The sequence below is a fragment of the Dermacentor albipictus genome, chromosome 8 (assembly GCF_038994185.2).
Source record: "Dermacentor albipictus isolate Rhodes 1998 colony chromosome 8, USDA_Dalb.pri_finalv2, whole genome shotgun sequence".
NCBI classification, from domain to species: Eukaryota; Metazoa; Arthropoda; class Arachnida; order Ixodida; family Ixodidae; genus Dermacentor; species Dermacentor albipictus.
Window position 1 is genome coordinate 128691046 of NC_091828.1, and position 23472 is coordinate 128714517.

A 23472-nucleotide genomic window follows, 5' to 3' on the forward strand; every position below is an offset into this window, starting at 1 on the left:
CCCGCCCTCCCATTGGCACCTAGATAATTCAGTTGCCCCCCTACACCGGACTGGCACATTCTCGTCAGGACTCAGCACCACCCAACGTTTGTAGATACGAGCAACACTGCCTAAAGGACTACGTCCGGAAATGCCTGGAAAGATTCACCCTCGCAACCATAAAATGAGAGTTCCCTAACATAACGGCCCCTCTCCTCGTTTCTTTTTTTACAAAAACAAATCCGAGCGACTTCAGCGAAGATACCAGCAAGTGCGAACGTACCAGGCCGTCATCCTTCTCGACGGCGAACCACTTGTTGGCGATGAAGTCGTAGCGCGCGTTGGTCTGCACGTCGCGCACCGAAATGAAGCGCAGGTGCCAGGAGCGCATCGAGGCCTTGCCGCTGTTGTCGTGCCAGATGCGCATGTAGTTCAGGCGACCGAGAGGCCTGCGCGTGGGACGCGCGCACAATAGAGAGAGAGAGAGAACGGAAGAAACGCTCTACACGGCGGCTTACACGTGCGCTAATCTAACCAGAATCACAGGAACCCGAAGTGACCAACAATTGTCGAACGACGAATGTCTCTGGAGCCAACGTTCCGACTAGGGGACTTGCTTTTCGTCAGAGCAACGGGGAATTCACTGTTGCCCTGACAAAGACAAGTCCCATAATAAAAACGTTGGCACCAATGATATCCCTTGTTCGACCAATGACGTACAGTTGAGACAAAAATCGGGGGACTAGAGGTGCCGCTAAAAATTTTTTTCTTCGCAGCCTCGTCTTTAAAGGCTGAAATCAAGTGCTGCTGCCTACGTGGGCCTGTTTTACCAGCGCAATGCATAAAGACAATTTTCCGTTTCACGCCTGTGCTAGAAGAAATTATTATTTTTTGCTGGTTCGATGGTCTCTAGACTTTTGCTCTTGACTGTACGTGTCCAGCGCATGTATTGAAGTATAGTGTGGATACTGTGGCGTCATGTGCGTGCATGCCGACGTAGACACCCTATGTACGGCGTCTCGGGCATGCAATGGCAGATGCAAGATGTCTTAAGGGAACGTGCTGTACGTAGACTGCTCAATTAGATTTTGCTTTATTTACTTTATACTCTCAACAGTACCAAAAAAGAAGCTGCCACGATGGCTCCAAGTTTGCAGCTACACATTGGCTTAAAAGAAGAGACACTGGAAGATCTACAGACATTGCTTCGCTTCTGGAAAAATGCTATTTGCAAAAAAAAAAGTCCACTTGATGGTGGCGCTACAGGGACCATAAGTGCCTATCTAAGTGCCGATCTAGCCCACAGACGCCGGATTAGCAGCCGGTTCGAGTGGAAAGACGCAATAAAGACAAAGCAAGATGCTCAGTTATGCATGATCACTCAAGAGGCATCCATGTTGTGAGACCCGCTTACCGAGGCACTGTCATAACGAACGTATCCGCGGCGCCTTTCCGGAATATCTTTCGCTTCTGTTCCCCAAAAGTGCGCACTTCTGTTTCGTCATCATCGCCGGAAAGGATGAAGAACACCTGAAAAAGCAAAGTCGCAGTGACGTTAGCGTCGCCTCGCGTGAGAGTACGTGCGAAGCTCTTACATTTGAATCCGTAGCTGCTCCTTTCTTGTCACCCGTGAATACGGCGATTTCGTAAATATACTTGTCCTTGGGATCATTGTCTTGCAGAGGCAATGCTCCGAGCTTGAACGAGACCAATGAAAAACATATTGTAGATTTGACGCGGCTGGTAAATGCGGGATATGAATTCTTTAGAGAAGAAGCCGAGAAGACTACCGTGCTACAATAGCGGCACACATCTATATTATATCTGTATATTTCTTGCCACAATTCTTCACATGTAGTAGGCAGACCTCCCTGCCGGAACAACCCACGTATTATTTTTGACACTCATGTGCATGTGCTTCTTACAAAACCCTGTAGACCACTCTGGATTGTCGTATATCGAAATACCATAACTGGTGGGGTGCATGTGGCAAGAACTCATGAACACTCTAAACTTTCTCGCAATCTGGGCGTGCAGGCTGCGTGCAGATCTCCGTGCAATCTGGTAATAAGTCGTGAATTGTGCGTATATGGCGGTGTATACTGTAGTCGACATCATTGCTTTGTGATAGCTTCTTGTGATCCTAAAACTTCAAGAATAATATTAGTTTGAGACAGTTGTTCGCATGATACGAATTCAGCAGGCATCAAGGACAAGGATGATACACGATGCACTCCTCGCTAGCAAGTGAACGTCACATAAAATGCCAGAAAGAAAGCAAAACATTTAATATTTTGGCGCTGCCTTTTAAAAGGAAGTGCGTATGCTGGAAATGAGAATTGAAGGTAAGGAAAACAAATATGTCTTGCTTTTCTACAGGGTTAAAAGTTAGTTAAAATTACATGCGATAAAGCTTATGCAAAACTAGAAGGAGATAGACAGAAAAAAAAAAAGAAGGCGTACACTACACGAATTCAACCGACTCAGTATTGTTCAAGCTGTTCCATTTAAGAATCAAAGTACTTTTTTGCACTAAGCCTCTCCTTGATAAACAAAACGAGTTAACCAACTTTTAGGCTATCAGTCATTAATTGAACACAAAAATTCCAATGGACCAAAAGCGCATATACATGTGAACAAGGCATGTTACTATTCGAGGCTTACAAAAAAGCGCGTGGTGTCTTTACCAAAAGAAGAAAAAGGAAACGACGGTACTAGACGCTCGTGCAAATTTACGTTTTTGTTGTCATGCAAGTTTAGAACTGCTGCCTGTGCATCACTCAGACCAAACGCACGAATTGTCCGGAAGTGTATATGATGGTTGTTCTGAGACTCGTTCACTTTATCAAGCAAGTCATTCTGACAAATCAAGAAGTGAAGAAGGTGTCTACAATCCTTTAGCGTCGCTTACTGCCCGCTCATGAAATTATCTACGTGCAGCAGCGATCGTTTGTTGGAAGCATGTGTAACAACCGTAAGTTCGCGGAGCGGAGGCTGTAAGTCGCGTGGTGATTTTTAGATGTAGCGCGCTTTTCCGGGAACTCGTTAAAATTAAACCTGCAACGAATGCCGTCATAAACACATGTAGAGCTATTTCTCAATACACTTTCCAGCTTTTGTATTGACTGTCTTTAAGAGGTGGCACAACTTTGTTGAAATAAGCTGTATGCATCAAGATCACGCTCTGAAATTCAGCACCAGCTGTTAGTAAAGACCTGCGCATCCTTACAAAGAGAACAAAACGAAAGTTAAAATAATCTGCTATACTTTCAAAATGAAAATGAAAGACAGACGGGAAAGCTCAGTATGGCAGTGGTCAGCGCTAAGAATGTCTCAACAACCTTCTCGACGTCTTTCCTGTCCTCGTAGCGTGCCCAGATGAGAAGCACGATGTAGACAAGCATAGTGATCACGACGGTCATGTAGATGGTGACGTTGTCGGCGAAGCCCGCGTTGGCGAACACGTACGAGAAGTCGATCGTGTTGGGCATCACGAAGAAGCCGCTGCCAAACGAGGTCAAGTGGTTGCACTTGCACTTGGTCACCGCGTAGTTGGCGTTCGCCACCTGCGAAGTTAATAGTTGGCCACGGCGTCATCTCCTGTATTCTTCAAAGGGTAACTGTATTCATTCATTCATTCATTCATTCATTCATTCATTCATTCATTCATTCATTCATTCATTCATTCATTCATTCATTCATTACAATAAAAAATATCGTGAAAGCAGACGAAATGGAAAAGCCGTTACTCAACGGCTTGAGGGTATCTTGGTCCCCATTTTTGGCAATGGTCACAACAAACCCACAATGTAACAAAAACTGTTTACACTAACATGAAAAGTGAACTAAAGCGAAGAGCAATGAGCGTACATGAAAATTTGTACTGTTAATGTACACTGGTCAATAATCAGCTCACGTGCATTGCTAATGTTGTGATGACACGATTTTGAAGGAGATCACGTCGCCTTTAGGTGGCACCAGCTACTCTTTGTTGTACGGCAATCAGAAAATGTGCCGAAAGACGCTGAGAACAGCCAGAGAGCATGAACACTTACAAAGTTCAGCACACGAGTACAGGAAGCCACAGGAGACAAGTATATACATTTGAACAAACAAACAAACAAACAAACAAACAAACAAACAAACAAACAAACAAACAAACAAACAAACAAACAAACAAACAAACAAACAAACAAACAAACAAACTTGCATATAATTGTGCGATAACACATACAGACGTTCACAGTACTGCGGACGAGCGGACGAACGCAAGGGCACACACTTACGTAACCTACTACATAGGTATACTTAAGAATGTATCGCAAGTTAGAGTTATATGACACGTATATCGTCTGTAGCATTGCGAATCCTTGTGTTATAGGAAACTAAAAAAATTAATATAAACCTAAGGTGTTGGTATTTTCTAAGAAGTATATTTACTGTAATTTTATCCTGCCTTTATCAGCTTGATTACAATGACACAGAGGAAATGCAAAAAAAACACGATGCGCTAACTTAGTTACAGCAGAATTGGAGATAAGATTTAATTTTGGCTCGCATTTGGCATAACTATTCACAAATATACTAAACACTGCATCCTGATTAGCCTGTTTGGCCTTGCCATAAATCTGTGGGGACAATGAATAAACTGTGCCGGATAGCGCTTACAGAGGGCGAAATACGCATCTAAAATTCCAGTCCCATCCCCAACATTCTACCAAAATAACTTTCTCGGAGCTTGCATAAAGAACGTAAGTCTGACGCAACATGTGTACCTTCAAATGTGCGATGTGCTTGACTCGCCACCCGCGGCAATCTTTTTTTTTTGTGTGTGTGTATTCGCGGCCTTCTCTGACGCTTGGAAAAACACATTTATTCATGACGTGTCAAGCAATACAAATCTGTGTCTGTAGTACTTTCCCGTCGCTCTACGACTTTCTCATTTACATTTCTAATCTAAGTATACTATATGAGAACTCGATTAATTAAGTAAGACTAATTATGTAATTAGGCGGAATGCAAAAAAATTGTGAGTATCTCCGGCTATGTGGCATTTGCATATCTTTAACGTTTGGGTCAACTTACACGGGACAACTGGTATAGTGACTGAAAACTGGCGCTAGAAATTGCCTCGTGAGAACTTTTGTAGTTGCAAAACTATTTGGTACAGAAACTGCGTGAGTTTAATTGAAAGACTATTTGGCACAGGTAGTACACGCGAGTTTCCTCCGAGTACGATTCGCTGCGAGAGTAACATCATGCTGTGCTTACGAAGCAACCGTCGGCCGACCACGTCTTCGTCTTCGAGTTGAAGAAGTAACATCCGGAGGTGTAGATGCGCACGGAATAGTTTGTGCTGAACTCCCGGCTCACATCCGACAGGGTTAGGTTGACCGGGTCGTCCATGCTGAACTCGGGAACACTGCCGTTTGGCTGGACCAGGCCCAGGTAGAAGAAGCCAGTTCGGTTGGCAACGAGGGCGTTGTCCAGGAATATGTCGTACGTGCCTGCCGAGGGTGTTCCGAAGAAGGGATGAATAGAGCAGCTGTGGCTTTTTGGCACCAAGTAATGACGCGATCTTACTGCGCATGCATGCACGAAATTTAAGGCAGTGTCGGCCTTTCGCACGATTCCGCTATTTGTCGGACCAACACGCACTACGTTACGGAACTTGAGTAGATTTTCATACTGCCATGTTATTCATCCTCTCTGGCAAACTGCGGCGTAGGCGCTGTGTCACTGTATACAACGCTATGCAAGCGTGTACAACGGTCTAAATTCACTGCCCTGCAAAGAACGACACGCGACGACACAGTTTACTATGCGATTCGTTGAAAGGGAGGAGCCACGGCATCCTTGCTTTTATTGTCGCTTGCGCGGCATCTTCCATGCTTATAGCGACCCATAAGCACAAACGAGCGAGCGAGAGAGAGAGAGAGAGAGAGAGAGAGAGAGAGAGAAAGCAAGGACAGGAAAGGCAGGGAGGTCAACAAGACGAGCACCCGGTTTGCTACCCTACACTGGGGGTGGGGGAATGAAGAATAGAAAGAGGAAAAGAAAGTGGGAAGAGGGAGAGAGTAAGCCCTGATTGCGTATGGGGGGATGCAAAGGAATACTATAAGCGGTGTCTTAATCTGGTGCACTACAAGTAGTGCACTAGTGCACGAATCGCTTTTCGTGCCAGTGACGGGTGGGGCCACAGTCCGAGTATGTTTGACTCGAAGAACGGTCTTGAGCCCAGTCGGTTTAAAGTTGTCCGTAGATAAGCACAAGAGAAGTAACCAGAAAAGTGTCTAGTTGGCTGCACTACACTGGAGGAAGAGAAAATGGGAACAGAACGAAGATGGAGAGCGGAAAGTGGCGAACGTGCACGCCATCACAACGCGAGCACAACAACGTGCAACCGCCATCCAACTATCTGAAGCTATCAGGGCTGCCGCTCCGGGCAAAGCATATGGACCAACGCCCAAGTCTGTGCAGTACCGGGCCAACACGAAGCGGTTCTTGTTGCCTAATTAGAAAGAATAGTAATGTCTTGTTAGGCTATGCATGAGCATAACCCGTTTCGTGATGCATAAGAATGAATCCACACCGCCTACGATTTCTTCCTGCGTGCATTTGGCGCCTCTTTTTCGAAAGCCTCTTTTTCAACAGCCTCTTTTTGAAAGGTGCATTGGTGAATCTTTGAGTGAGTGCAGGTCGTGTTATGTACCGCCTCACACCACATTTCCCTCATAAAAATTATCTATATTGACTCTGGCAATCAAACTAAACTATTGCAAGCGTTCAGGCAGTGTATCAGTCTCCCATCCCCGAAAGAACAAACGGCCAGCTTTCACGGTCTGTAAAGGATAATACTAAATACCGCCAAAAAGCTATTAGCGCACAAGAAGCAGGCATGACTGCTATATAGTGCCAATGTGTCGATGTAACCAGTCGAGGCATCTCCTTGCAAGTGTATGCAGGTGCGCCTGGCTCAACGAAGGGTGTTTTGACCTCTCTTAGTAGCATTGGTATCAATGAGGTAGTTAGTATGTTGAATGTAGTTGGGTTCTGTGTATGTTGTGTGCAGGTGACAGAGATCTGTACACATAATTTTAGTTTATCCTTCTCATCGGGATTAGCAAGCTAAACCTGCCACCAGGCAAACTTCGCGAGTATTCCTCAGAGCTCTCTTTCTCTGCTTGCATGGGCTCTCAGAGTTTCAGGTGTGGAATTCTTTACTTTGTTACGTTTCGACCATTTAGCATGTGCAGAATCTTCGTTCGAGCTAGTTGGCGAGTCATGCTCAAGTAAAATTTGCGGCGCAAACCAGACGCGTACATAGAACACATGCGACAGGACGTACGTGGACTGCCAACTGATTTTATTCAGAACGAGAATTATCTTTCATTATGCATGCCTGGTCACGTGATCATTGCGAACATGCAACAAAAATAGTAACAAAGGGTGAATGCTCAGCGACCAACTGCGCATGCTAAACCTGACCAAGCATTTTTTTAATTAAATGTATTTAAGGAGAGGTTGGTGCCTATGTCTTCTTGTCTTACGTGATAGTTATCGTCGGGAGGTTGTCAACAATCACAAGATTGGACTAATAAGCACTTGAACGAACATTCACGTACTAAATCTCATTACTGCGACATAAATAAATGTTCGAACAACAGAAGAGTTAACATAGCAAGTTTTTCATTAGCCTACGTAGGTGATCGCTGAACATTCGGGCTTTGTTTTTGATATTGTTTTTGTAGCACGTTCATCGTGATTACGTGATTTGGCTGTGCATAAAAAAAGCGACTTCTCGTTCTGAATAAAATCAGCTCGAAGTTGGCGCCCGTCCTGTTGCACGTGTTCTCTGTTCACGTCTAGCTTATGCCGTAGTTATACTTGAATAATTTAGCTCGCGTTTCCAGTGTTTCTAAAAATTTCCAAAGAAACTTTCTTTCTAGTGAATTTTTATCGCCTTCAAAATTTGAGGAAATATCTCATCTATCGCTGTGGAGCTAGTTCTGCCCTCACACGTACAGAGCCCGGTGTCTCTTCATCAACCTTTCACAGCCTTGAGCCTCACAGCGACTGACCGTTGGTGCTGCGTATTGTGGACAAATTGACCATGAGGTCGTAAGCGTTGAGCTGCGGCTTGACCCGGTGCCTGATGTAGACGAGGAACTGCGAGCTCGGGTCATGCGGCGTAATCTCGACGTTGACGGCGGAGTCCGGCTTGGGCACCACGAACTGGTGGTACACCATCTCCTCGTTCCACTTCACCTGCGGCGAAAACTCTGTCGGCTCCGGGAGGCCCTGCGTTGAAACAGAAGTTGCACCTTGGCGTGAGTTCAGCACAAGGCGCTTGTCGCATGCGAGCAAGCTGGCTGTCCCACGTTGTACGCCTCACTGAAAAGTGAGCATTCGCAGCAAAACTTCTGGTGGAGAGCGAGTACCTCCGCCTATGTGTATTTATCTTTAATTCGCACAGATTGCCAAACGACCCCATGAAGATCGAAAGAAAAAAATCAGCAATGACACTTAAGACTGCTTTTGTGTGGTAATTCGAAAGCATTATGTCACATTGGTGAAATCCTTTCGGTGTTTTCGACGTGCATTAAAGTTCTTTATACTTTAGGCAGCCACAACCTTGGAGCCGCCTTGGCGTCTGAGAAACGTGCTCGTCTCGCACACCAAAGGCCCGGGTTCCATTCCCTCTCAGACCAAAACGCACCATCCTTTTTTCAAAGCCACTAATTTCTTCGTTTACCGGAATCTCCCTGAGAAATACGACGTCAATCAGAGCACTTTTGACGCGTTTTTACTTTTTGCGCCGTCGGCCATTTTTGTACCATCGCGTGGTCACGCAGGTGACGACGACGGATTTTCGCGTAATGTGGCGCATAATGCTTTCGTATTAACAATCGACTACCCCTGGCCACAAAATATGTGTGGGCTTTTCGGTGACATATGCCCATATTTTTCGGCTTCCGCATAGAAAACTACGATCACACATCTCTTTAGACCTACCCTGCCCTTAGCAACATCCGATGTTACCTGCAAACGGTGGGCCTTCATCTCAAGGGACCGCCACACTACGATTCTTGGATCTATGGACCCTCACCAAGCTTCAGTGGTACACATATCTTGCCAAAACCGGCCTGAATTTGTACATTGATTAATTGGTGCCATTTAGCCAACGTCCCAAAGGAAAAAGAAAGAACGTGGACCAGTTTCATGCAAGTGCCGTAAGAGTGACTTATAAGCACCAACCATCAAGTTTTCCGTTGGGTCAGTTTGTAACTCAAACCCTCAGTGCCTTTTCAGTTAGCGCTTCGTCCCAGGGCACTTATGCAACATGCGATGCGCACCCGCCGCAGACGTAGGAAGGGAACACGACGCACATTGAGCGGGTACTGCGGACGGTGGTCCCCAGGTTCGAGTGACTGCGAATGTCACTCGATGTGATCGTTGGCCTAAACGCGCCGAATTCGCGGGGCACCTGGCGTGCACCTACCGTTGTATTATCCTTGGCCCCTTTGCGCGGCACGATGATCTCGAAGTAGTCGGTGGTGTTGCTGACGTCCACGCGGTACAGGTTTTCGTCCAGGATGACCAACTGCAACGTCTGCGTGTCCTCGGATAGCACGTCCACGCTGCCGCCGAAGGACTGCAGGATCGACGGCCACGACACGGCCTGCACGCGCGAGGACCTCAAAGAGTCAACACAGCAGCGGGACATTCGACATTTGGGCAAAAAGCCCACGTTTTTTCAACCACCCGCCAGCATCACGGGATCTGAGTGCTCGCGAAACAACGCAAGAAGGTAGTAGGTAAAGAAGGGCAAGACACGAAAGCGTTGGCTATCAGAGATGATAATCATCACTGTATTGTCTCGCCCTTCTCATAAGTCCCGTTTTTTTTTTTTGTGGTTGGCCGAGAATGAAGACGGATCCTCTCAACTTTCAATACTGCTGCTCTAATCACACTTTCTTCCCTGTAAAACCAGTCTGTAGCATTTCTGGTGCTCTAGCTTTGTACTCCTTTGTAAAGCATCTATCGCAATTTAAAGGAGTAAAGTGAAATTCCGTGGCAGTGCAGGGAGGAAAAAAAAATGGACAGAGGGAGGCCCGAGAGGCCAATTACCGCGAGTGAATCATAGATAAGGAAGGCGACCTCGATCGGTGCTTACCATGACGCCGAGAGTCTCGTTCCCGGCGCATGTTGGTCGGCTGGCGAGGACGTCACAGATTCCGGGAAAGATGTACACCGCGTCACCGTGCTGAATGGCTCGACCGCTCAGCGCTCCGCCGCTGAACCTGCACAAACGCACGCCGCAGGCGCGTCACTAAACACCCTCGTTCCGTTCACTTGGCGCTCTGCAACATTGAATGGAAACAGTATCATTTATTTGTAAGTTATATGTGAATACGACATTTGGCCCTCTTCTGGACCGTGAGGAACACGTTTGTACAACATTCTTCGTGTTTTTAATAACCCGTTTCTATTACATTCTTGTGAGACTCATTGTGTACTTATTGGTATGCATTTGTACAGATTTTATACAGATCACTTATTTGTACAGATCAATGGGGTCGTGTGAGCCTTCTGGCAATTCTAGGAACTGAGGGGGAGCTTACGTGAATTTTTTTTTGCAGTGTATACGAGGGCTTCACAAAAGTCTCACTCGTACATGCTATTGGCATATATCAGAGCGGTGCGTAATATATAAATTGCGTTCGCTCTTGATGCCTCAAATGGTGCAGTTTACACAACTTTGATGTCGTTTGTAATTGCTGAAATGCATATAATTGTAAATTTGATGATTCAGTTTTTAAAAACTTTTCGATTTTCAAGTATTCTTCTAAAAAATTATGTGTTTAAATTGAAAAATATACTTAACACAGTCTATAGGTTTTAACGTTTTCTTTTAACTGCAACAAATCTAATCAAATTAGGCGAAGGGTATGCCATGCAAAACGATGACTCGTTCCCATGTATTTAGGCAGAAGCTACAGAGTATACGGTAGTGAATATAAAACTACTTCGTTTACTTTTTCACTCGCAGCCGAATAGGGCGGGCCTATTCCTTGGAAATCATCTGAAGCTAGCGAGAATGGCACAAGAAGCACGGCACCGGCAAGAGATTGCGAGCGAAGGTGGCAAAGTGTAACAAAGTGACGATGCCGTAAAATCATGCGCCGTCTATTCAGTCTTGATAGCCGTTTAAATAGTCCTTCAGTACCTGACTTAGTCCTAGTCCGGAATGCACGTTCGTGTTGCTGGCTCGCGTGCATTTCCCCAGCGCTGTAATATCAGTCTGAGCACGTTCGATTCCGAGTTGTGTCTGAAAGGGGTGGGTCGCCTTAGCTGTGTTGCAGTCAGATATTTGACAACAAGCGGTAGGCCGGATGATGCGCAAGAAGGAGAGCAGAGTGTCTGGTCAGTGAGCGGAAAATATCACAGCAGAATTTTATATGCACATTTCTGTGCACATTGCACAGAAAGATTCACGAGTGTCTTAAGCTGATTAAATAATATGATAAATGTTTGTTAGTAATATCTAAATATATACCTATAGTGCTGCAGTCAGTTTGTGCGTCGATGTAATAATGTGACACCGTATTTTTTGTGCCTGTGTATAACGGAATGTCACTCACTGCATTGTTACGAACTTCATGGCGTGGAAGGTTAGAGATCCCTCAAGCCACTCCTGGAACTTTTTCCGCAGGCTCTTCCATTTTTGTGGAAATAAAAAAAAAAGCATTAACAGCCTCGAGTGACTTCACATTTCTTCCGCGCAGTATTGTAGAGAACGGTACCCGTCCTCTTTTCTGCCAATATATAATGCTTTTTTAAAATGATACATAGAACACCAAGTTAAATTATAGTCTTGCAAACATCTTTTAAACGTCTGAATACCATGCATGCTTTCTAGTGTGCAGATATCACCTAGATTGCAAAGCCTGATTATTGAACATTTCTTATGCTTGCAAGCGAGGTTCGTAGCATGTTTCAAGAACATTGTTTTTGAACTTTTCTCAGAAAAAGTAGTGTGCTTGGCAATGCAGGCGTTCTGAAATTTGCGCAATGACCTATGCAATGCTCAACTTGGCGCACACACTCAGCGGTTGGAGCCGCAATGTCGTCCGGCTATAAAAAAGTATGAAGTTTCCAGCTAAACGTTCGGAACCACCCTCCAAACCAGTTCGGAAAGGTTCCTTTTTTTTGTACCATTCCGAGACCTAGGCGAACCGGTTCGGGACGACTCCTGTTCAGATTCAGCTCCAAAGTGACGACATAAATTTAGGTTCGGGTTCAGTTCCGGTTAGGGTTCGGCCATTCTGAAAACACTCCGAGTTTGCTATCCCTTGATCAGATGGAAAGCAAGAATGTCGATGTATATACAGTCACACATCGTCATAACGAAATTTAACAACATAATGAATATAACGCAGTTAAATTTTCCTTGAAATCCTCATAGGGGTTCATATTGCAGTTCGTGGAATAATGGATACAGCGAAGTAATTCTGGTTCCCTTTTCACCTTCGTTATAACGAGGTTCGACTGCGGTACCGTATTTGGGCGGCGCTACTTACATGGATATGGTAAGGCCGAGACCGCTGGGCGCGCGAAACTCCAGGGGTTTCTCTCCGACGATGATATTCCGAAGGATGGCCAACACCAGGTCGATGGTCAGATCCACCATGGTGCTGATCTGGCGCTCGGCCTTTGTTTGAAGAAAGAGCGACGTTGTTAGGAAGCGCTTCAGGCAGAAGCTTAGGAGTGGGTTGATTTTCAGCACACAGTTCAGTTCCCTTCCTGCTTATTATATCACGTTCCATGCACACCACATTACATCTCGCCAGCGAACAGCGCACAGACAAAAAGTTTAACAGTCAAGGCTAAATACTAAAGCAGAAATTTCCTCGCTTCATATATAAAAAAGAACAATGAACCAGAGTCGCGAAGAGAGCAGGGATCAAAGTGCACAACCTTTCTGATGCCATTTCCTTCGTACTATATACCTCAAAGCTTTTCCGTACAGACACAGGCATTATGAGCTGACGCAGCCATGTTTCAACTCGATAACAGACGTCATTTCAGTTACTGGGCAGTTTTGTTAGCCCTCCAATCAAAGTTCCAGAAATGAGAATTTCTGACGTGAACAATCGTCGACTGGAACAGCCTTGATCCTGTTGGGTTTGAAAACTGCAATTCTGCTGACACATTTCAAGAAATGCTGGAAATGCTTTTCGTTAAATTTGCTCTACCTTCCATTCTGTAACAACCTGAAAAGTGATAACAGTATCGAATATAATAAAAGAAGAGTAAAAACATATTTAGCGTTATAGAATTAAAATTAAAAATCGCGAGAAAGCATGGGTGCCGATCATGTCATTGTGACGTATATTTGCGCATTGATATTACTTTTTGTATTTATATTTTTTGTACTGCAACAGGCAACCGAAGTTTCTGGATCGAGGCTTTTATGAGATATTATGATCCTTTTTATGAACAGACATTTGGCTATCATCCGCAGCACGTTTCAAGAATTTGTTACATATGACACGAAGACGGCATGGAAACTTCGAAGCCTGCCCCTTGCGTTCTTTTTTCCCGCATGCCAAGCTCCGCCTGAAAGTATATGTGGCTCCCCCCCCCGACCCCCCCCCCCCTATTTGGAATTCCGTAACTATAATCCTTGTGTACAAAAACTTCATTATCGTCATTCTGAATGAAAAAGGGTGAGATAGAGACAAACGTACTACATCATATAGGTGACTCTGTATGAGTAGCGATACAGAGTATTCCTGTTTCACTGCTCCGTTTTTGTCCGCGGGAGAGCTGGACCAGAATATCATTTCGTCTAAACAAGAGTTATACGATATTTTATGTAAATACAATTTTGATTGTAGCATATCTTACCGAAGGAAAAGAAGAATGCTTTACAAGAAAATAATGCCTCCTGCATACTTTTATGCCTGTGACAGTGGCAGATAGCACCAACGTGTATCTTTAATCCGCACTGGTCTCCTCATAATGTAGCAAGATGTGGTACCTCCTTTCTTTCATTGAGGACAACTGCTCTCGCTAAGGCGACGTCCATAGGAACGGTCCCGTCGAAGAGGCTCTCTGCAAAGAGAACCATTCGTGACGGGTCAGTTTACTGGTGGCGATAAACTTCGAAGTGCAGTTACCAAACAGCAGACAGCGGCGCGTCGCACCGTACTTTTATAAAGCGCATCGAATCCTTGCAAGAACGCCCGTGCGCTTAGATTTAGGTGCACTTTAAAAAACCACAGCTGGTCAAATTTAATCCGGAGTCCCCCACTACGACGTGCCTCATAATCAGATCGTGGTTTTGGCACGTGAAACTCCATATTTGTCTAATCTTTGCAAAATGCGTTAATGCGCTATAGAGGCAGGCGAATCACATTATTGCGCTAGGAGAAGGCTGACTGAGAAGATTAAGTCGCCTCAAGCGGTGCATGCAAACGCTGGCGCATCGCTCTGAGAGGTAGAGGAAAAAAGTGAGACGCCTGCGCCTGCTATGCTTTCACCCGTGCGACACTAACTGGAAACAAGTTCCCGGCCGATAGTTTCGGATGAAAGGGGATGCGCAACAGTGTTACTGCGACACGTTAATAAAAGCGATACGCCACTGCCGCATTGATCAAACGCATCTAGTGTGGCGGAGGTCTTGCGTATACCTTTTTCGGGTTCTCCTTCCAGCGCGATCTCGGTGTCGTACTCGAGGTTGACTGCCTTGGCTCGGTCCGTGGGCATTACTATGCCCGAGATGAGTTGCTGAGTCATGCGCTGGAAGGCAAAAAACGTTATTGCTGGTTGGTTGCTTTCTTAACTGTTGAGGAAAGGGAGGATCTATAGGCTACACCAAAGTTGGTTGTCATAGTCAATAAACTCAAGTTACCTCATTAGGTGAAAGATAGAAAGAGATAACGAAGGGGAGAGGGGGGTGCAAAGGGAGTGTGCCCGCTACCATTCATAGAGAGATAGTAAGGAAGGCGAAGGAAAGAAGCAAAAGACGGTTAAGTCGCGCGTACGCTGACTCGTCCTTATTACGTTTGCACGTCAATGTGTACAAGCTGCGATATACGCTGGACGCCTTCGAAGTATGTCAGTTAAGTTATTTGTAGTGAAGCCATGTACAACGAATAGAAATACTGAGACTGGCACCCCATTCAAAATATTCGTCTCAAGATATTCGAGGAAATGCGCATTCACGTTCAGATCAAGATCACTCCGAACTGCTAGAGGAAATATTTTAGCAAACCTAACTCAGAACGCCGAAGCATGTGTAGCACATCTGAATGGCTCGAAAGTGTACGGCCTTAGATTTCCGCTAAGCAGACGTGATTTTACCACCGCTCGACTTTAACTTACCATTTGCAATATGTGCACATAATTAGATAAGTAATTAGTTTAATTGGCTATTCTGTTTATTAAACCTCCTGGAAATCGCGATTTCTCGTGCTCGTAATGCCAGCCTCTTCAAAGGTTAAAACAACAATGAGCCGCTAAGCCAAGAAAGGTAGGTTTGGCGAGGCTTGCGATGACGAGACAGATAAGTTTGCGTCTATACCTTTGATACAGCTCGTTCCTTAGCTTCAGATGACAGAGAAGCGCATTGTACAGAGGCATATTAGGAAAATTCCGGAGCTACGAGTCCCTAACTCACATAAGCGCAGACCTCATAAAACATCGCCCGTATAAAAAATCGGCTTGAAATATAGCTTCACCTATATTAGCCCTATACTAGATGTGCCGGTTGCCGGCTTTGTTGTATACGGAATCACGCAGTGAAACAACAAAAGGTACCTAAATATTCTCAGTGCAACAAATGTACACCTTCGAATGCACATTTTCGTTTTTTTTTTTAATTTGAAGCGAACATTTCTATCTCTTCTTTCTCGTAGTTTGGCACGTCTGCTCTGTCGACTTCTTGCCTAATGAGGCGAGCCGGATATGCAGACAGTGCAATGCAGTTAACTGGTGTGATCTTGTAACTTATAGCGCGTAGATATAGCGTCTGTAAAAAGGATTAAGCGTCATGTGGATGGACATCCAGCGCGCTTGGCCAATGTTCTAACCATTAAGATACGGACGCATGCAAATGCCCACTCGAATAACAATCTTACGACTCTCCTCCAATACGAACGGTAGTGCTCTGAGGCGGTTGGCGCGCGTTACACCACATAATCTTTGCTTACAAAAGCAGTAGTGCCGTAAGCGTCCCTCGTTCTTCACTCTCGCAGCTAGTGACTAAAGACGCTCACATTACGCTGCCTTCAGTATGGGCCCATGTTATAGAGCTATATACCAACTGTATCAAAACAGGTTATAATGTATATACGCATGCGTGCGTGCGTGCGTGTGTGTGGTTGTGTGAAATAGATGAAGTAGATTCCAGATAGCAGAATTATAATCCCCGAAGTGGATTACTCGAAGAGGCCGACATGACTTGCACGATAAATCTAAATGCGTGATAACACGCATTTAGATTTAGAACAAAATGTTATTAACTCGTAAATTATTAAATTTACGTATTGCAGTGGGCGAGTTCGCAAGGTGCCTCTACTTGGCACGAATTTTTCAGATTACACCACTTCCAAGATTTTAATTCCCGAAGTTGCTTAAGAAATATACTGGCGTCCCAGTTAATTTTGCGCTTCAATGAATAAAACGACGTTCTTTTAAAAGTAGTAAGTGAAACAACAGTCTACTTTTACCGCAAGTTTGATGGTGCATTTCTCGAAACCGGAGCATTCTCAGAATTCGATTTAATTCGATATACCTTGCCAACTTACCGGATACAATTCGCATGATACGTAACGTAAATTATCTTTAAAAAATGTGCGACGATTACCATACTCCCTAATACCAAATTTGTGTGGAGCTGTATACGTGATGGTATTTCGCGATATATTGAGTCAAATAATTTGAGACCGAAATCCCCGCACGGACTGACAGTGGGCTAGTGCCGTCAGCGCCTTCGTCGAGGGAGGGTCGGTACGGGAACGCTGGCACGATGAGCGGCATCAGACCCAGCTGTGGAAGAAGACGACGACGAGCGAGTTCGCGCGATTACGCCGAGGAACAGCGACACTCGACCCAGGAACGGGCGCCTAGGATTTGCACCCTAAAACATAATTTGTGTGATTTTGTGAAATTTCTTCATACACATTTTGACTTTGCATGCAAGTAATAGCCGCATCTTTAAGCAATCTAGTTCAGTGATTAGAATATTTTCTGTCTTCCACAGGTGACTTCTAAAAAAAAGAGAGAGAGAGATAATTTAATTGAAAGAAGGCAGAGAGGTCGGCCTGAGCTAAGGTGCTCTAGCCTGCTACTCTGCACAGGGGAAGGGGGAACGGGGACATAAAGATGTGATGAGGGATGATGATGACATAGCAAGAAGGATGCGCAAAGGTGAAAGCAAGTTCAGCACTCTGATGATAAATATTCACAAATGTCGTTCATGAAGCCACAATCAGGTTTCGCATCAAGTCTGTAGTGACCAATTCGAGTGAACTTAAAAATAGAGGCACTAAAAAAAAAACTGTATGGCCTAAGAGAAGACTTCATATTCGCCGGGTTGGAACAGTCTGACGCCATGCCCCCACCATCGCCATCGCACACACCATCATCGTCAAGGCAGTCCTCAAACCATCGTATTAGCCATGCCAACATCTTGCCCTCGTTGCTGTCGAAAAACGACCGGAACGGAGCAACGAAAAGCGTGCCGGCATGTATCGAAGAAGAGAAAGCCGAAGTGGAATCGGTACACGTGCCCAGAGGATGCATGGCCCGGGCGCGAGGTGCGCGTTCCACTCGCGGTCCACTAGTTCCACGTCTGCCGTCGGAACATGGCTGCCAGGACCAACGCTCCCGGAGCTTCGCCTATTCTATCAGATCGTGGCCAGCTTGCTGACGTGTCAACCACCCCAGCTCCAAAGCGCGCCAGGCGCAGGAAGTCGCAGTCAAAACTGTCGTTTGGTTCACCGAGCAGCGTTCCGAGGAACATGGCATCCAATGAGCAAGCAAAGCTTCCAGAACTCTTCGCCCGACTCACGATCCAGCAGAATGCTAACGAAGATGAACTTCGGTGCGACGCTGCCAGACACAGACCATCTGTTTCCAAGCGCTGTTCCCAAGGTGAGCTTCCGACGGCTACAGAGCCGACGTCGAGTGACACGTACAACGCTCGGTCATCATCGCATAGCCCCAAGCCTTCGAACAGGAAGGACTGCGAGGCAAGCACGTCAAAAGTTGTAGAGAAGGAAACGGGTTTCATTAGTCGGGCAGAAGGGACCGTGCATGGAAAGCCATATCCGAAGACTATCGCCGACTCCGATGTGGTGGATATCGTGAGGCAGCTGCGAGACTTCCTGCAGGAGAACGGCCCTTCCCAGGAAGAAGACCTGCTGAAGGCGCTGAGCCTTTCGCAGGCTCAGCTAATTCTCGAAGCGTACGGCACTTTGACCGCCTTCCTGGACCAACGCCCAGGATTTTGCGTGCTGCATGAGGATCTCTACTCTTTCGTCTACTACCAGGACCCCGGCGAGGAAGACGAAGAGTGCAGCTGCTCGTCCCTCGTCAAGGATGGAGCTACAGCCGTGTCGTGCTTGGCTTGTTCCATGAAGTATGACAGCAGACGCCATTACGCGGTGACTGATGACGGCGAACCTCGGCGAGCGCGCACGAATTCATCTAGCAGCAGTTCTTACGAGTCTGCCATGGATGGAGAGGAAGGAGACGAAGAACACCGCAAGTTTTACCGAATGAACAACGTTTGGACCCAGGTGCCCTCGCGTTCCGATTGTCAGTCACGAACCCGGCAGGCGGGGCAACAAACGTGCGACGCCGAGGTCCAGACACAGGAATGGGACTCTGCCCGGTTCGCCGAGTTGGAGTCGACGCTGCCTAAGCGAGACGCCCAAATCGCAGAGCTCAAGGAGAAGCTGAAAAACCTCGAAGAGAGCCATGCCCGGGAGGTGCAACAGCTTCGTATCAAGGTCGTGAAGCTGCTCAAGAGACCACCACCAGAACCACTACGTAGTACGGCAAAGCTAAAGAGCATCCGTACCACCGTGAACGAGCAGAAGCCTACTGCCACGGTCGGGGCATGCACCCACGACAGCGCGCAGCCACGGCTACGGCGACTGCTGCGCCAGAGGTCTCCACCACCTTGTCCCAAGCCCGAGAAGCCGCGCACTCAGGTCATTGACCCGAGAGCTGTGCCAGTGCCGGCCTTGATTGACAAAAAGTTGAGGAGGTCGACAAAGCGGCCACCAGTGCCGGAATTTCCTGAACTTCCTGAACGTAAGAAGCAGGCCGCCGCTTCGGGCTCGGACGTTGAGTGCGGCCACGGAAGGTGCCTTACCAAGACGGAGCTACTGATTTCAAAGACGGTAGAAATGGTGAAGAAGAAGCAGCCGAACTACACGGACCAGGAAATCCGCAGGCGTGTAGACCACTTGCGCCGGACGCACGGCGGCTTTTCCGGGATGACCTTTAACGCCATCGTGGCACTGATGCTTGGCCAACTGAAAGCGGCGCCGCAGCCAAAGCACTGAAAGCACGTGGAGGCAGCCAGTTGCTTCCGAGGAGCTGCCAGCAGGCTACACATTTTCTTTTTTCTTGTTTGATTTTTGTGATGTCACCATTTAAAAGTAGTGGTACTTGTTTATTTGCGTTATGTTTGTTGGTGCTGCCTTCGCGTTGTTGCCAAGGTAAACTCGAACTGGCGGCGAAATAAGCGCGGCGCAGTCAAGGCCGGTGTCACGTGAACTGCCGCAAACCCCGGAGCCCGATGCGTTCCACGTCCATGAGCCACATCAAGTACCTCGCGGCTAGGAGACTGAACTCATTGTTGCAAGAGAGAAAAGTGATTAAGAATAAAATGAAGGGTTTAGGTATGTTACAAAAGAAATGTGAGAATGTGGTCACGAGTATTGATAACTTTTGAAATGTGACATTGGACAAAAGAATGCGTGGGATAATGGCAGAATGCTACCAAAACTAAGAGATGTTACCACGGCAATCTTCTAATTTTCATTGTCTTACCTAAGTGACGCGTGACAATAGAGAAAGCAGCTTTACTTGATCATCGGGTCTCAACAAAATGACCGCCCTTCCACTACTGTGAAGAGTGCAAACAAAGCTCGGGATGCGCGGTTATTCGTTGTCGTGTCGCCTTGGCTTCGCGCTCCCTCATGCGAGGTCGGCACGTGGGCGAGGAGCCCTTCCTCGAGCAAGTTCCAGGCGGCGTTCATCAAACGCCGGCTGTTCGGCAGAACGCACGGCGCGCGGCCCACGCCTACTGCAGTTCGCTTGCTCTTCGGCAGAACGAACCAAACAAGGCCTCTCATCTGACTGCCAGGCCTGGGGGAAAACGGCGGGCACGAGGCGAGCGAACACGCGATCACACCCTTTCCTTCCACTGGAGGGAAGGGACGCCTGTGGTAAGTTCACGCCTTGCGCTACGTCTACGTTTACGCGTATAAAACCCCGCCTTAAAGAGCGCGTATGATGAACCGATATTGGCTGAATCGGTTAGCGTGGTCTCGCAACCCGGTGGTCGGTGGTTCGAATCCGCAGCCGGACAAGCAATTCTTATTTTCGCACAGCTTCACTTTTTTCGCGTACGATGACAGCCACATAGACTGCGCGAGTACAGCAATTCAAGCTTCGCTTGAAAAAGGAATTCGTGTTGGCCTGGAAAGGGTCCCTTTCTCATATCGTAGAGCACATGGGACGTCCATGTTGAAAGGGAACACCTCAGCAATACTGCAGCCACAACTTCGGCAGAGGTTCACGCTAAATAGTCACCTGCTTGTTCGTAGGCGAGTGCTCATGTGACGGCGAATTGGAGGGAACTCGGCACTGTAGTATGCAAATTTGGCGTTCCACTTCACCTTGTAGGCGCTCACACGCAGTTCGCAACATGTGTGCACAAGCCAAGTGGTGCGGGAACTCCTTTAACGCGAAGCTTTTTTCGCGAGAGTGGTCTTGCAGCAGTCATGCCTGGAACCGGGTGCACGTAATGGCTATGCTGCAAGACGGTGTGCAGAAGGTGATCAGTAGTCAATAGTTTAACTGCTCCCCGAAGAGTGGCTTCACATAGACTCGAAATGTGCGTTGGATCTGTGTGTACTTCTTATTTAAAATGTAATAACGCGGAATTAAGTGCCAAAACACGTATACGTCATGAAAATTAACAATAATAATGTGATATTAAGCATTTTATGAAGCTGTTCATGTATTTAGGCCCGTTCTAAATCTGATGCCGGCATTGAGACATTACATATACACACGTAAATGCGTACACGACGTGGCCAGGAGAATCCGTGTCACGAACCTGTGTTGGAAGCTAGCGCCCCATAGGAGCTGTTTTGATTTACAGGGTGCGCCACACGTCTACCTTCACGGATACAAGACATTAAAAAAGAAAATCCGGAAGCCAACGGAGCCACATGGGCTTTCAGAAACTCCAGAGAATACCTTGACAATGTCTGACCATGTGAATATCGTGTACTGACAAATTGTCGATGCACGTCTTTTGGAGCAAATTTGCTAAGCAGCCGTATAAAGGATTACGTCAGGTTTGCGTTCACCGAAGAGCCAACACGGTATGGAGGCTCGACGAGGCGGACTTTTGTGTCCTGACGCTTCACTCACACGCATGGTCTGCCGCTTGCCCCGCGACGCAGCATACACGGTGGCATAGAATTAACCGTTCGCATACCATTCCAAGCTGCAAGGTGCGTCACCGCAAATGAATGCATTCGCAACTGTGTGGTCTACTCTGGTGCAAGACCAGCTCCAGAGGCAACTGCGCTCTTCCTGCATTAATGCAAATTCCATATGCGTTCTCCAGTCGCTCATGTCGCACAGGAGCACAGTCCAAAGACCCTGCCTATGTCGCGAAGGTCAACTGCCTAATTATAAGATGGAACTTGTTTGGCTTTGCCCAACTCAAATGTATGCGCATTTGGTTGAACCGCACAGGGGTGCGTTTGCTGCAGTATTATATATATCGCTATATGATTGTCATTTCATAACTTTGTGCTGCTAAACAGCGCACGAAACGAAACCTGCTAGTCACTGCTTGGTGACATGTGTTCTTTCTTTGTCTGTCTTCGTTACTGCGCTGTTAACCTCTAAAAATCACGCTGAAGCAATTTTCCCAGAGTTGAACACTTCTGTTTTTAAGACCAATTATCAGCACACACTTATTACCCAATCTCCCACGTTTCGTTTTATCGACCTGTCATAACTTTCCATTAGATGTTTCGCAGTATTTAAGTAGTTCACCCACGTGACCTTGTGGTCTAGTACGTACCGAGACGATGCCTCCCATGGTGCCGACAGCGTACATGCAAAAGTCGAGAAGTTGCTGGGGTGCTTCCACCTTCAAGTTCGAAGCGAGCGACACGGTCTTTTTCAGCAGTTTGATGATCACCTCCTGCAAAAACGAAAAATAAAATAAATATATACTAGAATTAGACGAGCCAAAACCACGATTGTGAGGCACGCATATCATTGTCGGCGACGACAGCGAGGAGCACGGAGCCCGGCACGCTGGCTGCCCGCTGCTGGGTGACGTAAGCAGAACGGCGCCTCGAGGGGCGCGGCTTTGCGCTCGCTGCAGCTTCCCAGTTTCGGTTTCGCGCTCTCTGAGAGCTAAATTTCGTTGTGCCAAAATTTTGCAAGTAATCGCATTTTTCTGGATCGGGAAGTTGATAAGGCTCGCTTCAATTTCCTAATTGCGACGAGCACGTAGAAATTAAAATTTAAAAGTAAATAATGAGTTTTCGTTATTTGGTGACTACACCACGTATCGGCCGTCACCTCATGGTCGCCAACACTCACGGCATGCCTCAGAAGGAACAGTTGCTTTATTTCAAAACGGCTATTTTTAATATTATGGAATGTCTTCGTAGAACTACCCTGTATACAGTCATTATAGCCTCGAAATTTGGTATCTACACCCCTCAAGTTAGAATTTTGAGGTATCAAGCTTAACGTGTGATACGTTGAGTTTAATAGGTTTAAACGGATACTGAAGATGGACATTTAATGAGTTTACTACGAAGTTCTTGATGAACTGCCATTCGTTGTACGCTTCTGTGATTTTGTTAATTTCATTGTAAGAGCTTCATTTCCAGAAAGAAACTTAAGGCCAACTTTGCACTTGTTTTATTTTTTAAAACTTTGCTCTGAAACCACAGCACCAGTACGTCAGTGTGATGCCATGAATTTCAAACATTTTTCGTACTACTTAGGCTGTAGTGGCTCAATAAGCGTCCTTGAAACTTGATAAGTTCAGTCTTTGGCTACATTAAAATAAAGCGTAAGGTACGAGCAGGCAAGTTCAAAATCTCTGACGTCACGGCGTAATGATGGGGAAATTTCAAGGCGGAAGGCCACTTGTCGTCCTTTCGTCTTTTCTAGGCTGCCAAACACCTTTTACCGGCAAAA

General features: G+C 46.4%; 1 protein-coding gene across 1 annotated transcript in view; it reads right to left on the reverse strand.

The window, feature by feature from the left end:
• Positions 1-23472, reverse strand: part of LOC135918925 (polycystin-1-like protein 2) — a 58096-nt gene that overhangs the window by 13693 nt on the left and 20931 nt on the right. The window contains exons 14-25 of the mRNA XM_065452623.1: positions 22334-22456; positions 14679-14787; positions 14027-14100; positions 12564-12694; positions 10157-10283; positions 9482-9661; positions 8061-8280; positions 5251-5486; positions 3321-3545; positions 1575-1676; positions 1394-1509; positions 263-428 (exon numbers count right to left, since the gene is read on the reverse strand). Of these exons, the coding sequence (XP_065308695.1) occupies positions 263-428; positions 1394-1509; positions 1575-1676; positions 3321-3545; positions 5251-5486; positions 8061-8280; positions 9482-9661; positions 10157-10283; positions 12564-12694; positions 14027-14100; positions 14679-14787; positions 22334-22456 (1809 nt within the window). The remainder of the gene's footprint in view (positions 1-262; positions 429-1393; positions 1510-1574; positions 1677-3320; positions 3546-5250; positions 5487-8060; positions 8281-9481; positions 9662-10156; positions 10284-12563; positions 12695-14026; positions 14101-14678; positions 14788-22333; positions 22457-23472) is intronic.